The sequence below is a fragment of the Doryrhamphus excisus genome, chromosome 1 (genome assembly GCF_030265055.1).
Source record: "Doryrhamphus excisus isolate RoL2022-K1 chromosome 1, RoL_Dexc_1.0, whole genome shotgun sequence".
In the NCBI taxonomy this organism is placed as follows: Eukaryota; Metazoa; Chordata; class Actinopteri; order Syngnathiformes; family Syngnathidae; genus Doryrhamphus; species Doryrhamphus excisus.
The window spans coordinates 7,086,931-7,102,823 of record NC_080466.1 but is presented as its reverse complement, the minus strand read 5'-3'; the positions used below and the strand labels follow the sequence as shown (position 1 = coordinate 7,102,823).

At 42.5% G+C, this 15,893-nt stretch overlaps 1 protein-coding gene across 2 annotated transcripts; it reads right to left on the bottom strand.

The window, feature by feature from the left end:
- Nucleotides 1–571: 571 nt before the first annotated feature.
- Nucleotides 572–15,873, bottom strand: ecpas (Ecm29 proteasome adaptor and scaffold). Of its 2 annotated transcripts, none has more exons than XM_058085549.1 (47): nucleotides 15,728–15,873; nucleotides 14,902–15,032; nucleotides 14,359–14,594; nucleotides 13,786–13,935; nucleotides 13,511–13,688; nucleotides 13,300–13,439; nucleotides 13,100–13,178; nucleotides 12,909–13,028; nucleotides 12,734–12,819; nucleotides 12,563–12,638; nucleotides 12,243–12,292; nucleotides 12,092–12,158; nucleotides 11,879–12,001; nucleotides 11,433–11,536; nucleotides 11,201–11,324; nucleotides 11,040–11,120; nucleotides 10,756–10,972; nucleotides 10,572–10,663; nucleotides 10,340–10,474; nucleotides 10,093–10,258; nucleotides 9,822–9,994; nucleotides 9,582–9,683; nucleotides 9,333–9,456; nucleotides 8,571–8,716; nucleotides 8,428–8,482; nucleotides 8,231–8,345; nucleotides 8,097–8,165; nucleotides 7,907–8,024; nucleotides 7,604–7,771; nucleotides 7,441–7,520; nucleotides 7,262–7,367; nucleotides 7,045–7,092; nucleotides 6,836–6,954; nucleotides 6,443–6,659; nucleotides 6,278–6,367; nucleotides 5,218–5,284; nucleotides 5,036–5,127; nucleotides 4,740–4,806; nucleotides 4,458–4,655; nucleotides 4,174–4,385; nucleotides 4,050–4,093; nucleotides 3,444–3,636; nucleotides 3,202–3,352; nucleotides 2,797–2,902; nucleotides 2,643–2,731; nucleotides 2,468–2,539; nucleotides 572–1,583 (listed from the first exon to the last, which is right to left on the bottom strand). In XM_058085549.1, the coding sequence occupies exons 1-47, from the start codon at nucleotides 15,747–15,749 to the stop codon at nucleotides 1,444–1,446; spliced, it is 5,538 nt and encodes a 1,845-aa protein (XP_057941532.1). In that variant the 5' UTR covers nucleotides 15,750–15,873; the 3' UTR covers nucleotides 572–1,443. The 2 variants fall into 2 exon arrangements, with proteins under 2 accessions (XP_057941532.1, XP_057941523.1); XM_058085540.1 differs by lacking the exon at nucleotides 15,728–15,873 and adding an exon at nucleotides 15,473–15,635.
- Nucleotides 15,874–15,893: the final 20 nt, after the last annotated feature.

The following is a 15,893-nucleotide window of genomic DNA, read 5'->3' as shown; positions in this document are numbered from 1 at the left end:
ACTCTAAAATTAATTCCCAAATCAAAATGTTAATACTTTGCTACCTCTGTCATTTGAGGAATAATGTGTATCATTAATAGGAACAAATTGGAAAGTAATTACATTGAGACTTGAAGTGACGAGCGGATAGTTGGAACTACTTTTTCTTCCGCCTGGGTAAACTCATCATGCGAAAGTGTAGCTGCACACTGATCAGTCGTGTGAATACGTTTTCGCTGTTCGTAATAATTTTTTTATGGTTTTATTACTTTACCTTTAATGTTTAACGGTGGTCCTCAACCAGTGTGTCAGAGTGTTTGCCAAAAAAAATAATGTAATGAATTTCTTTGTCTTTTCATGAAAGGGACTATGCAAATTACACTGCCAGCACTTAGCAAAAGGCACCTGCACATGTGTATTACCTGGGGCCAGCTTACATGCTCAGCGCAGTAAGAGGGCAATATATAATGTTTGCAATATGTGCAAAAGTCGGCACCGTCTTAACACCTGCAAACCAGCATGACCAGGAAATTAAATGTCATTAAACGACAGTCTCACCATATTATTAAGAAAAACAGGCTTCGTCAAATAATCTCTGTTGATGTTTTTATTTAAATTCAAACAACTAAAACACAGCTTAGACAGGGATGTAACTTTGTTTCAGTTCTGGACAAAAAAAAAAAAAGTTGCTCATTCATCATTTGGCAAAAAGTAAATAGCCGAGTGTCTTTCAACGTTTCGAGATCAGCCAAGGTAAACGACTGATATTTAAAGGGACAGTTGGGATTTTTTTTGTGTATTACATACAGCAGTGTACTGCGTCAACGGTGACTTTTGCCCCACTTCGGCTCCTTGAGCAGAGTTCTGGTTGGTTTTCATTGTGAAGGAAAGTAGTTCCTTGCATCTCCCTGTGGGTTTTCTCCAGGTAAACCGGATTCCTCCCACATTCCAAAAACATGCTAGATTAATTGGCGTCTCCAAATTGTCCATAGGTGTGAATGGTTGTTTGTCTATATGTGCCCTGTGATTGGCTGGCAACCAGTCCAGGGTGTACCCCGCGACCCTTGTGAGGATAAGCGTTACAGAAAAAGAATGGATGGATATTTGAGAAGCAAAACGCAACACTCAACTGAAAGTAGCCGGAACTACTTTCCTCCACAATGACCACCGCTCAGCAGCTCATGGAATGAAGTGGGGAAAACGCCACTGTCGACGCACTACACCGCTGATGGAGATGAAAAAAAACCCAAACTATTCCTGTACACAAACGTACACCAGTAGTAAAACAGTTACAGTGTCAACTCTGCTGTATGCCATTTAGGTTTAATATTATTATTATGATTATAACTGTCCATTTCAAAGAGACACATATAAAGGACACTACAAAAAGTGTTTTGCTTTTTAGCAAGTGTTGTTGATGCATTTATATTTAGACTTGCAATTTTGCAGCAGAGTGAGTGTTAGTTAGGGTTGGCTCTGGATATGCCGGCGCAGCTCCTGGGCCTTGTCCCTCAAGTCTGGTCTGCTGTCCGACTGAAGGGTTGACAGGGACCGCTGCAACTGCTCCCGACTCTTCACTGATACACAGTCCCACTGTTCGCTCTCTGGTGGACACGCAAACAGAGAACAATACTTGAGACATAAACGTCAATGGGCAACCTGGTTCCACTGTTCCTCTCCCTGGCTCTCTAATAGGGTGCTCTCTGCTTGGGCTTAGTCTTCTTTCTAGTGTTAGTCCAAATTTTCCAACATGGCTCTCCATTGGGCCCAGCTTCATTAACACTAGAGAAGAAGCTCTCATTGCACAAAGGAAAGGTACGTTTATATTATCCTGCAGCTTCAGAAGGAGAACGCAGAAACACCAGGAAGGAGGCATAAACTAGCAAAGGGTGCAGAGAGAATTGCTGACTGGAAGATATCGCTTCGAGCATTATGATTAGTTGATAAATTCACAAGGGAGATGCAAAAAGGGCTACAGAAACTACTTGAGAATCCACCCCAAATTGCTGTAAGAGGTGGTGGAAAACTTCACCCATTCATGTGAATGAAACACGCTTTCATACGCACCACACAGTTGCGGTGCGTTGATGACAAGTTCACAAAAATGATCACAAAAATGATGGGTGCCAGAAACATGTTCTCTGTGCACAAACTTCACACCTATGCACTGCTAATTTAGTCACTGGCATGTGATTGGCCTGCAAAATTGCGTGTCACTGCGGCCACAAAATGCGTGCAAGTGTAAACTAGGCTTTAGTTATTTGTCATATTTGGATGTATTATTGCTACGTAAAATTGCTAATGCAATAAGCAGCCACTGTTTTGAGGAATCTGCTGCAAAAACGTTAGTCGCTCCTCAGTTGTGGGTTGGTCCTATAAAGTCATTATCTTCATATATATAAATTCTGCAACCAGAGGCCATGCACGGCTACTGGATAGCAATTGTTTCCTACTATGTATAAAAAAACAATAAAAATGTCCTCCATACCTCCAGTTCTCCTGACAATCACCTCCACTACTGAAAGGGCCTCTGTCCTCACAGATGAATAACTTTTGTTCTCTGATTAAAAAAAAGACAAAGACACAAAACAAATGTGCAAGGAGTGAAAGGTAGAAACAGAAGTGGTACTAATACTACGCTGATGACATTGTGATGAGTTTACCTAAAGGATGAGTGAGAGCAGCACACGAGTCTGTTAGGATGCCAGACAGTGTGCTCACGTCACTGCTGTCCTTGTCTAACAACAATAACCTGCGAGGGAAAATACATGTCAGACACATAATATGCAACAAAAACAACAGTTGATGGTTATGTACCCTTGGAAGTAGGCCTTCATGCAGTGGAGAACAGCAAGCTGGACCTTCCATGTACTCAGCTTTAACTTGTCACACATGAGGCTGCACACCTCCACCTGGAAACGGACTGTAGCATCACATCACGTAGATTATGTATTATTATTATGTGAGGTGAGCAACAAGACAAAGCAGCAGTATTAGTTATCGTTGCATAATACTACAGTAGAAGCTGCCAAGCACAAGTAGTCCAATTTTATCAAACTTTTTTGGGGTGCAAATTATGCCTTTAAATAGCATATGTTGGTTTATGCAACACTTGTTCAAAAAATACAGAAGCCTTAACAAGACGAGTGTAACAAGTACAAGACTAAAGAGTCTAATTTACTCTAAGCAAGTCCATTCTAGTGTTGTAACTTTTCCACTTACACTGTGTCTGATGGTTCTTCGGCCAAGTCTTTCCCATAGTTTCAAAAGCAAACAGCACCGCTTCCGTTTGCAGTTCTTTCTCCTTCATCGTGAGGTCATCATCATCCCTCTCTTGTGACCTCTGCATCGCTGAGCTGCTCTCAGGACAGCTCTGTTGAAAAGTAAAAACAAAAAAAAGGAATTCATGTGCCACCACACTTTTGACAAAATACAAAGATATACACACAACTAGTATACGGTACCTTCTTGATGAGAGGGAAAAGGATGTCTGCCATGTCGCTGAATCGGTCCTCCTGGCAACTGTGAAGGATGTCGCCAGCACACTGCAGGCCGGCCATTTTGTACACAATATTCTCCTTACGACATTCCTTCAAGACCACCTCCAGGACCTCAGAGATAGTGGGTTGCCCGAGACAAGGCTTCTGTAACTCGGTGCTACAACAAGTACAAGATAAAGCAGCGATGAGCTTGTGTGAATACATTCAACGGCCACAACATTAGGAACACAAGAACAATTCAAGACTTGTATAAATAATTCTACCTTTACAACAGTAACAAAAGTAAAGTTTGATGGACATGGTCAGATAGTTATTCATATCACAATAGCTTCATTATTGTGGTTGTTGTTTACAAAGTGTCAATCTAAAGTGAGCATTATCGTAGTACATACAGTTATTGTATTAGATCTCATTAACTTGTGCAGGTGTACCTAATATTTTGGCAGCATTAACTTGAAAAACTATGGTAATTTGGTGATTTTTTTAAGGTTAAATATTCCAAACATCTCATATAGTACTGAAAGTCTGAAATGATGTTGTATAAGTGATAACAGTGGTAAAATAGGCCACCTGCATTTGGACACAACTGATCCAATGGCTTTCAGTAGCTCCTCCTGGAGAGGAGAACAAAGAAACAACAGTCAGAGCACTCCCCATCACTTTGTTATCCTTTTGTTTTGTTGGCGGCCATTACCTTGCCCGCCCACGTGCGTCCCGCCAGGCCCTGCATCAAGGCTGTCAGCACCAAGCCGAGGTGCGGTGCCACCAACGAGCCAGTCTGTTCCTTGGCAACGGTTGCCATGGCAGCTGCGCCCTGGGCTTTCATTTTCCAAGACTGGGACTGCAGTGCCTTTTGGGTAATGGCGATGAGCTCCGTCATGTAGAGTCGGATGCCTCCAAAGCTTCCTGGTACCAGAGAAACTTGTAAGTTATTACTGATGTTTTACTTCAAAAAGCCCATGTGTTCATGTTCCTCACCGGGGACGTTCTCCTGCCACACCTCGGCCCACAAGGTGGCATCATGGCTCTCGCCTTTGTCCTCATCTGCGCCGGGTGCCTGGTGCATGCCCAGAAAAGCCAGCGGGAGAGCCACTCCTGCGTGGGCCTTCAACACATCGGGGCTATAGTGGCTGATGGCATGCATTGTCAGGGCGCACGAAGACTTGTACACAGGCTCTGGTAATAGATCACAGGGTTTTGATGTCACAAACTATTACAACCATTTCATGCAAATGGCTGCTTTAAACGTAAACATCTTACCTTCTTTCTCCAGGTACCAGGCACAGAGCTTCAGTAGTAGCTTTTCTACACTGCTGTCTTTAGCCGTCTGATGACGCAATACAAGTGGAATGAGGTTATGAAAGTTCAGGTTGCAATTACCGTATATAAGACACAAAATGAAACATTGAAAAAGTTATACTTCCGACAGTCACCATACCGCAGTGGAAACACAAGCTGATCATGAATTAACGTTCCACACTAAGCTGCATTGATCTTTAGACCATGGTGGAAGGGTGGCTCTACAGTATGGTGTTAAATATCCAAATCATCCTTACCCTGACAAGATGGCCAAGAGCAAAGGCAAAGGCTTTCTGTACCACAGTGCTCCTGTCATGGATGCCACTAAGCAGAGCACTCATCAATTTACCTGAAAGCAACACAAACACCACAATATTTTTTGCTTCTTCACATAATGACATTGGTAGCCATTCTACACTACATAAGAGTGGTGTGGCACCTGAGTATGGGGTGAGGTCCTGGGGAGATTGCACTGTAAGGGAAACAATCACGCTGGCACAACCCCCCTGTGAAAAGACAAAATGTACACATGTAGCCTCTTTGCAGTTGGTTGTCAGAAGGATCTCAGAATTAAAGGAGACTACTACTGAAACACTTTCAAGGTTATGTCCACATGAAAACTGTTTTCTAATATAAATTTTGGGCTTTCATCCACACGAATGTAGATTTTTGTCCTTAAAAATGTAGCGTTTGAAAAAATACATCCATCCGACATTTTGGCTTGATGCTGTCAGACGAGGAAACAACTATGCACCATCATTTCCAAACTAGATACGTAATGGCAAGCATTGGATTGCTGGTTTTGAACTGACAGTACTTTGAGGTCCTTTTGATTGTGGGATTTGAATGATGCTGCTGCTTTTCTCTCCATTACTGCTACAACGGTCCCGCCAATGATGGCCCCATCTGACAGTGGGACAGGTCTTACCAGCAAGTCGTTATTTTGAAAGAATACCAATTTCCTCATGTCAAGGACATCATTACTGGGCTGCTTTGCCCACACATTAAAAGCGTACCTTTGTAGACAAGGACAATTAGCCACACATACAGGATGGGTTCAGTACCATAGCAGTAGAAAAGAGAGTTTGGTGAGTTCTACCTTGGATCCAGATCCTATTCATATTTGTTACAGTTGCAATGGAACATCTGTTACATTTTCAAAGTTTTATATTGAAATTTTGCTGACAAATGTGAAATAAACTACATAAGTAACTTCGCTATTAGTCCACACCTATCTCCCCATGCGACTCGCCAAGTTTGTTATCGTGCCGTCAAAAATCGCCGCACAGTCCATGGCTGCTTGCACTGCTATTACTTTGACATGAACATGTCTGCTTGTGAATGAGTTGTTCTGCAAACTTCTGTACTTTTTTGGAAAAGCCACTGTGTAGATGGTAAATTTCTTAAGACCAGAGAAGGGAAAATGTGTGTTTTTTTTTTCTTTAAAATATCCGTATTTGTGTGGACATAGTCTTAGTCAGTCAGCTGTGTGTTTCTACCTTGGTGCCCAGACCAACTCCACTCTTCAGCAGCTCACAAAGCCTTGGAACCAGCTCCCGCAGAACTGCAATATCGACGTGCTGCAGACACTGAACACAAAACAAACAAAAATGGTTAACTCATGTAGAAAACAAAAACACCGTGAGATTAATATATTCTACTACCATATTAATGGTTTCCATCATTGGAGAGGACTTGGCAGCGCTGAGCCTGGCAGCATCCATGGCACTCTTCTCCTGCTCTGTGGCTCTTAAGCTGAGGTAGTTGAGGACCTGAGGCTCCAAGGTGCTGAGAGCCTCCAGCAAGGCTGGAATGAGTCGGGAAGCGTGGGGCTTTAGTCGGGCACCAGCTGTCTTACTGATCTTCACCAGCGTCTGGATGCTGACACAAAAAGAAAACACCCATTTAAAAATAGCGTTGGGTATCAATTCTCCGCTTGGTCATCTCTGTGTGGAGTTCATGTTCTCCTGTGCGTGCGTGGGTTTTCTCCAATATTTAGAAATTAAAGAATTAGACACCACCACCACAACATCAACACAAAAACTCGGTGACAGTACCTGAGCGAGCGAACCTCAGAGACATTGCTAACAATGCCCTTCTCCAGCAAGGTGGGCAGCAGTGCCGCCACAGTTCTCTGAGCTGTAGAACCAGTAGACTCACACATACGAGTGCACACCTGTATAGAGGGGAGTGATGCTTGTTTAATTTTAACTGAATTTTTTTTATAAACATGAACATTCAATTCAGGAATGACTGTAAACTTTACCTTACTGAGAGTTTTCAGCGTTATATCTGCAGCCTTCCTCACAGATTCCTCAAAGACAATAAATAATAGCAAGTTCAGAAAAAAATATATGTATTCATAAATGTATTCATGTATGTATTTGTAAATAGTGATATTTCTGCGGTGCACAATACATTTTCATCCTCCAGCATGGTCACCTTGTGTCTTGCTACTAAAATTCACATCTATTGGGGCTCACCTTGATGTCGTCAAGAACTCTGAACAGGGTCTCCCACATTTCAGCCAAGTGGTCGATGAGGTCATCAGCTTGGCGTCCTCGAATCAGGTCATTGAGAGCCAGACAGCTGGAAGGATTCACATTTATCACCACACATTTCTTTCAATTTAATCTCACATGCTTTACATTTCGGTTTTTACCTGGACTCACGGACTCTCCAGGCTGTGCTGGTGAGGTTGGAAATGACATCGTGCAAGATCTCCTTCAGGTACTTGTCCACCTGAACCCCACCACAATAAATACAAATGTGAATATACACATGCTTTTGTTTTTAGATTTGGATGGGCACGGTGCATCTCCTACCAGAGTCTTATCAGTGACTAAGGCATCCCAGATGCTGGTCATGGCCTGACGAATACTCAGGTTGGGGTCAAACTGGTAGCGGTAAAGCCGTGGCACCAGCTGTGGGAGAAATGGAGCCAGCTGCTCCCCGGCCTTGGCTGCAATCATATGGAAGCCAAATGCAGCACCCTGAACAGAAGGAGAACTCATGTTGGGATTGAAAGATCATAAGATAAAATGCTGCTCTGTTTGGGATGACATTGTCATTAGCAGTCATTTAGAAATATATTCATCATTGTGGTTATTTGCAGTGGTGACAGAGACCTTTCGGGAGTTCCACATGGCGTGATGGTTTGCCAGGTTCATGAATTTATAGACAAGATCAGGCTGGTTCAGGTCACTGGCCAGAGAGCAGAGCTCCTTGTATGTGGACAGGCTATGGCTGTTGGGAACAATGTGAGACGATCAACATATGCCTCAATACATGAACAGAAACAGTAGATTACGTACTTACCCATCAGGCGTTTTGCCCAAACCATCTCCTTGGAACACCTCTGTCTCTTCAGAGACAGCGTGTTTTATTCTGTGTGGAAATTATGTTGCATTAATGTTAGAGATCTCGATCTATCTTCATGTTAATCGCTTCACCTTTTGCCAGTCATGAGTGTTTCCACCAGGGTGGACACTAGTTCCTGCTGGTCTCCCTCCCCACCCATCTCGTAGACCAGACCAAGGCCTTTCGATGCCACATCCTGACTCAATTCTTATTCACAAAAGAGAGTTGTTTGTAATGTTGCAACAATCCTAGACCGGTGTTGAGTTACAATTTGGACAATGTCTCTTACCATCTGCATCTGAAAGAACAGAGATGAATGCCACTTGGATCTCCTTCAAATTGGACTGCAAGATAAGAGAAAACATGGAGCAATGCTTGGTAGAAAAAATAATAACGTAATGCAGCCCATGCACTTAAATAAACAAAGCATACCTTGATTTCCTTGTGTTGGCTGAGCTTCTTAACTAGGGAGAGAAGCCAGATGCATGCTGCCTGTCGGATATGAGGGTTCTGGCTGGGTATGTACTTGGACAAGACTGAGTTGAGGACCCAAGGAACCACATCATTGTTTTTCAAATCTGGCAATGAAAGAATGCATTTTGCATGTTTACATTAGTCACTAACTGTCAATGTGCAAATTAAGAATTGTAGTACAGGGTGTGACGCTTGACACAGATGAGCAATGGCTGTAGATGTCCACACTATATCCCAAAGAGCATTATTTATGATACTGATATGTTTATGATATGTGCCTTGGACATTGTTCTGCAAAACAATGACTATTGACTAATTAATAACAACAAAAATGAAACCGAATTACTTAATGGCATTGAATCCACAAGAAAATGTCATTACTTCAAAGAAATAAAAGACATCATATTTAGTCCAACTTATACACTGTTGAAAATACAGAAATTTGAACTTTTATATATACTGATGAAAATTTTAAGACAAGAATTCAAATTTTTTCAATGTTGGATCTTATAGGAGTTTATAAGTAGAATTTCAGAATGCAAAAATAAGAAATGGGAGTGAGACAAAACAAACTTGAGTAAACTATTGATTGCAAACAACCAAATAACAAAAATAGGCTAATTGTAGTCCCATAATCTTAAAATGTTTGATTAGGCGTGTATAAATGGCTTTTTAAACAAAGCTCCAAGCAACAATGTATGTCTACACTACACTTCTTACTTAGTGGTGGGCTGTACTGGTCTTCAGTGCAGGTCCATGGATCTCTTATAGCTCCAGAGCTGGTGCCTAGAGCAGCATTGGTAATGGCCTCACCCACTGTGAACTGCAACTCCACTTGTTTGGCCTTTGAAAATAAACGACAAAAATGTAACTTGTAAGGATCATTGTGACAAATGCTTGTTTTATACAATTTAACATAAGTGATCCAAATGTGTCTAAACCCACAGTAACAACAATATTGTGGCACACCTCGACTGAGTCCATGAGTCCCTGTAACAGCTTTTTCTGATGGGGGAAGTCACCATCTCCTACTGGTAAATAGCCCAAGGTCTGGATTGAGCGCTCCTTTGTCTATATCAAGTACATGGGAAAATGCACACAAGCAAGGTGAGGAAAGTCACTGATGCTCACCTGAAGAACTTATAGTATTTTTATGTGGGGTTAGTAGAAGGGTAGCTTCTACTGCTATTTTTCAAAAAAACGTTTTACCTTTGCACTCTCTTTGCCAGAAGGGATGCGAGCAAGCAGGTTTTCTACAATGGATAATTTAGTGAGGCCTTCACCCTCTGAAGGGATCAGCAGGGGGCCATTCCGACCAATTTCTCCAAGAGCTGTACATGCTGCTACTGCCAACAGTCCACTACTGCTGTCCAGGAAAGAACCTGAAATGGAACACGAAGCCTTCTTTATAAGAGCCAGGAAGGAAACAAAATACTGCTAAATTTTTGTTCTACTCAAGCATAATACAAAATATGCATACCAATTGTTTTTGTAGCCATAGCAACAACGTCATCATCTTCTTGAGATGTGATGCTCTTCTCCACATTGCAGGCAAGTGTACTGTATGCGGCAGTTTTTGTTTTGTTCATGTACCTTCCCACCATGTAGCCCAGAGCCAAGACGGCACCATGCTGGGTCTCAGGGCTCTGAGACAAAACCCAAACACAGTTAGGCATAGATGACGTCAAATATATATATTATATATAATCATATAAAAGGTGGCTTACGCGGTTGTCTTTGGTGATTTTGACCAAGTTGTGCACAGCAGCCTGAAGCTCATTGCCTGTCATGGTGGACACCACCACAGCATACAACTGAGCAGCAAGCTCCCTCATGTCCTCTTTGTTTGTGTTCATCAGACTCTGGTGAGGAAAAGGTGTGTTACAAGCTAGATGCATTGGCAGCTGCGCATGCATATCAGAACAAATGTTTCATGAATGAGTGGAGACCACGAGTCACCTTAATCCAGTCAATTTTATCAGCAAATTTGGGGGCCAGTTTTTCTGGGCAGACAGACACCACCTCCAAGAGACAGTACATTACAGGGATTCCTGTGAAGAGATCAAGCATAACAATATGTAATACCGACACATTGCATGTCCCTTATTTCAGGACTTGGTAACTTAAATGTGCATGATGTTACCTCCTACAGCAGACAGCAGCTGTTGCAGCAGATCCATGTAGACATAAACAGGATTGGTTTCAGTGCCCTTAGACCCTGAAGCCTGAGGCTCAGAAGACAACAGAACTTCCACATAGCGGCCGATGGCTGGTGCATCATCCTGCATGTCTACAAGTTGAGTGGACTGTGGCGTGGCTCCGGCAGTGTACACCAAACACATCCTGAGGTAGAGCACAATCTGGGGAGAAAATGCAACATATTGCAGTAGAAGTCATAGCCAAGATTAGCGCTCAGAGGACATTTACCTCTCCAAAGGCAGATGGGTTGAAAGGAATAGCAGAGGTTCCAACAACGTATTTTGCTGGAGTCTTGATTCTCTGAGATGCCTGTAATAAATACAACGGGAAAATGCCCATTTTTAGACAATATGGGAAAATAAGAAAGATAGATATGTGCAGAGATTCACCTTCTCCTGTATGTAGGCCACCATCTCGGGAAAGGAAGGTATCGGCTTGGGTCCGTCCTTCTCTGAACTCTTAGTTGAAAATGTCCGCAACACTCTCTGAGCCTCCCCACACACCTCATCACGCCTGAAACACAAAATGTAGATAGCAAAAAATGTCTTAGGTCTGAAATACATTCAATTTATGATATGACAATATGTCAGTATGGCTTGACTGAAGGTATTTGGGTCTTACGGGTCTCCAGCAGCAAGCAGCAGCAGGTATCTTGATGGCACATGATCAGGAGCAAACACTGTGCTGGCAAACTTCATGGCAACCTGGCGAACTTGGACCTCAGGCTTTAGAACAATAACAAAGAAAAATATCTGTTTATTAACACTACAGTGGAATCTATCCATCCATCGCTTGTCTTCCCTAGGGTCGTGGGCGGGAGGCAGGGTGCACCCCGGGTGGTCCACAGCTAAACGCAGACAGTGAAATCAAAGTCAAATGCCCCAGTGGTAATACAGTTTGGTTTTTGACAAAAATGCAGTGGGAAAATCATACCTCAAAAGTCAAATCATCATCATGCATGACACCACGACATGTCAGCAAATCTCAAGTGTTTTGCTTTTTCTTTGGCTTTTTGTGAGCCACCACAGAGGGGGTCAGAGTGAAATAACGATATGTGATGAATTCACCTTCACAATATATGCAGCCACTAAGGCCTCCATCAGGTTCAGTAGTGCCCCCTGGAGGTTGGCATATGCTCCAACCATCATAGACAAAGCCTCCTGGATGGCAAGGCGAACATCAGGCTCCTCCTGAAAAATAAAAGCATGCAAGTCATACACCTACACACCATGTTGTGCTGCCCTTTGCATCGTTGGGTAGTATGATAAACTCTGACCCACCTTGCACATGGACTCAAAAAACTGCTGCACAAGAGCAATATCCTTTGTGAAGAGCTGCGGCATACGGCTAGAAAAAACCCAAACAATTGTAAAAACCATGTTGATAAAATAAATTTCAGTATAAATATGGACCAAAATATGCAAAACATACCTTGAAAGCTTCCCAACAGCAGAATATGCAACACAAAGTAATTTAGGATCCTGCCAAACACATTGCATGTACTTTAGAAGGAGTAAAAACGTAATACAGGAAAATGCACCATTCCACACAAACCTATATTGACATTGAATGGGGGAAGGAAGCTGGTCTGACTATTTTTGCATTTAGCATCAGTTTACAGCCAGAGCCACCTAGGACCACCTTGACTCTGTCTCCGACCTAACCGGGCACTAGCACAAACATTTGCTATAGTGGAAGAGGGGCATGCGTGAAAGAGGCTTCTCAGGGAATGTATCTGTATATGGTTATACCTCTTTGTATTCATTAATAAGCTTAGTAAGTCCATTCAGCAGCATCAGTCCTAAGGGCTTATTAGTATCAGGGCACCTGCAACAAAAGACACATTTAAAAGTTTCAATTTGCAAATTTGTGTATAAAATTATAATAAACATATTGTGACATAACAGAGGAGTGTTTCTTACACCATGCAGATGTGATGGACAAACTGCAACGTGAGAGACAGTAGTTTGTTATTGGTGTTGGCTCCAAACAAACCATCATATACAACCTATAAAAGATAGGAAAAGGGAGGTAAATGGAGAAGAATTGTATGCAAAACAAAATCCAACTTCGCTAGAGTTCCTCAATACAACCCACCTGGATATTAGCTGGGAAACACTCTGCAGCAAGGCGCGAGCGTAAAAGATGCGGCAGGATCTTTAACTTGACTCTCGTGCTCACAGGTTCGTGTTTGAGCTCATGCTTCACAGTGCCACCCTGGAAAACATGTCAGCGTATTAGGTTTATGCAGAATTATCTCTGGCAAGCGTAGCAGTGAATTTACAAACCTTAGTTTTGAGAGGAACATCCCCCAAGTACACTTTGTACATTTTGTTGATTATCAAGGGATTGTTCCAATCAATAATGCTGGAAGAAAGCAAAACAAGCACAAAAACACTCAGCAGATGTGCAGAATTGTGTCAGGAAGATCCAGGCTATGAATCCACATTTGTGGCTTAAAAATGCAAATCTGGACTCTTAGACCAACCTCTGTTTGCTCTTCAGTTCCAGATCAGCAGCAGTAGCCACACTATGTCGCGTGTCGCTGGACGCCACCACCAGGTGAACGACCGTTTCCACTTCTGGCACTTGCTTTGCCTCAATAAACTTCACTATGCCCAGCTTACACTATAGTGGCCAAACACACAATGAAGCCTTGTACAAAAGATGAGCATCATGCCCTTGCACAACAACTGTACCTGCTCTAGCTGCTCCGAAGTCCACTGGGCCTCACCAATGACCCTCTTAGCAGCGTAAATATTCATCCCTGGGGGAGCCTGGGGAAGACTCTGTGCAGATGAACCCGACGACCCATCAGCAGAACCTCCCTGGGAGGAGGACGGTGCAGGGCGAGTGGGAGATTCATTCAGCACAAACCTAAGGAGACAAGTCCATAGTGTTGATTATTTACTAAAGCATTACAAAAGGAGGAGAATTAATATACCACATTTCAAAAGTCTGCGCCCCAACTCACCCATAAGGCATCAGCAAGACGTCCAACATGAATTCGAGCAGGAGCTGTATTGTCTTTGGCCGCTCAGTTAAGTTAAAAGGAGATGCGATCTTTGAGACCTCTGCTGGATATTTCATATGGTAAAGAGTAGGAATCAGCAGGTGCATTAGGCTAAGAGAGGATGGAGAAGAGATGCAAAATAATAATTCAGTCAAAAGAGGAAAGGAAAAAAGGTTCAGGTCAACTAAAAGGACTAACCCAAGTGGTGCATTTCATGAAGGTGGATAAGTTCATGCATATACAGCTGAACCTCTAAGGTGGAAATACTGTGAATGCTTAATTCAATTCAAAACACTGAATCGCCTATAGTCGCTGGGTGTGTGGTCTAAAAAACAGCATCAGAGGAAGATAGGAAATCCCCTGATTTAAGATTGTAGTAGCTGTTGGTGTGAACCTGTCAAGCATCTATCCGATTATTTAAGTGTGTTGGTGCAATGGACTGACACTGGACAACAAAAAGAGCTCATGCTCTGTGTTTTGATCTTAGAGGTTCCACTGCATCAAGAAAGCGTTACAAACAGAAGGTCCCCTTACCTGTCCTGCTGCGGTTGAGGCTTGCCTTCCATTGCAGTCAGCAGAGTGGGCGCCAACTCGCATTGCTTTCCAACCTCTAGGCGTGGGTAGCCCATTTTGATGTAAATGATGGTAAAATTCGTCACAAAGGAGGCTGCTGCAGGGTCTTGGTACTGAACCAGTAGAGTTTCTACTGGTAGCTGAATCTTAGGTCGGCTTTTTATCCTCTTGTTTAAGTGGACCAGAAGCTCCATTACCTAGCATGAGAGACACTGAATGTAATCAATGTGTATTGACTCTACTAAACTTACGGCATATGAAGAAGGTATTATGATGTCTACAACGTGTTGCTCATTGAGATTCGGACTGTTTTAGCATGCACTCCACTGACTAAGCAGGGGTCCATCCATGGGCTACGTGAGGATCAAATATAAAATGTCAAGGTTATAAGTGTCTCAAACTTTGCAAAACAGTCTTGCATTTATCTGTATTAGACAATGACATCTGCATAAATATAATGAAAAGATGTATTTATGTGAATATTTCTGGGGAAGGAGGTCTTACTTTTTTCCGCACACCCTCTTGCACACTTGAGAGTTTAAGGAGAACAGGGGGAAGAAACTTGGAGATGATATCCTGAAGCTGATCATCCGTTTCTGCATGGCCCAGGCGCAGGAATACGCGCTCCAGTTGATCTGTCAAAAAAAAAAAAAAAACATTAGAACTCATTTTCTAGATGTCATCAGAAAAGTAAGGGGATCATATTCACTTGACATCAGCACACCACTTCTATGAGCAACTGGGTGTTACCACCCACATGCATAAAAAAAGGGTTTGCAGATTCATCCGAACAAAAATAAAAACAACAAGCCAGTTAGGTATGCCATAACTTCACCACTGGAATCACGTTTGTGTTATCATTTTGGTGATATAATCTACTGTACTGTATATGTCTAAAGTCATTTCACAGCCTGTTATTGCTTGCTTGACGTAGCTCCCCGATAAGCTACATCTCAAACTAACCACTCAATTCCCCCATTTTCTCTTATAAATGTTAAAGCTTACAAACACGACACCGTGCAAATGTAATCCCGAGGGTCACATATTGTCATTCGTTAAAGCCAATCTCCATTACCTTCCTTAATGGATGTTTGTTGCTCGTTCAGTTTGACCATGACTGGGCAAACGGCCTTGTGACGACAGTAAGCTAGCTAGGGCTAATTAGCAAACGAACAGTTTTGCCTTTATGTTTACACCTGCTGCTATTTGAATCGAATTCAGTACACCGGAGGCTATCGTGAAACGTTTTAACACTTACACATTTGATAGAAAAACCTAGAATATAAATAACAGGAGATGTGAATCACTGTTAAGGCAGACAGAAACTTACTGAGTTCATCCTGGGCAGCCATGTTTGCATGGAGTCATTAGTGACCCCTAGAGATCATCGAGTGTCACTGCACCCACAACAACACCACCGGTGCGCAAATAAAATAAAATACACACATATGTATGTATTCAAAAGTGAACATTATTTTTCATTTTTCATTGTACTT

Coding starts and splice junctions, on each gene's coding strand:
- ecpas (XM_058085540.1), bottom strand. CDS start 15,512: ATGGTCAAACTGAACGAGCAACAAACATCCATTAAGGAAG. Junction 11,325..11,432: donor CTGCTTGCTGCTGGAGACCC/GTAAGACCCAAA, acceptor TTTGTGTTTCAG/GCGTGATGAGGTGTGTGGGG. Junction 5,128..5,217: donor GGACCTCACCCCATACTCAG/GTGCCACACCAC, acceptor TGTTGCTTTCAG/GTAAATTGATGAGTGCTCTG.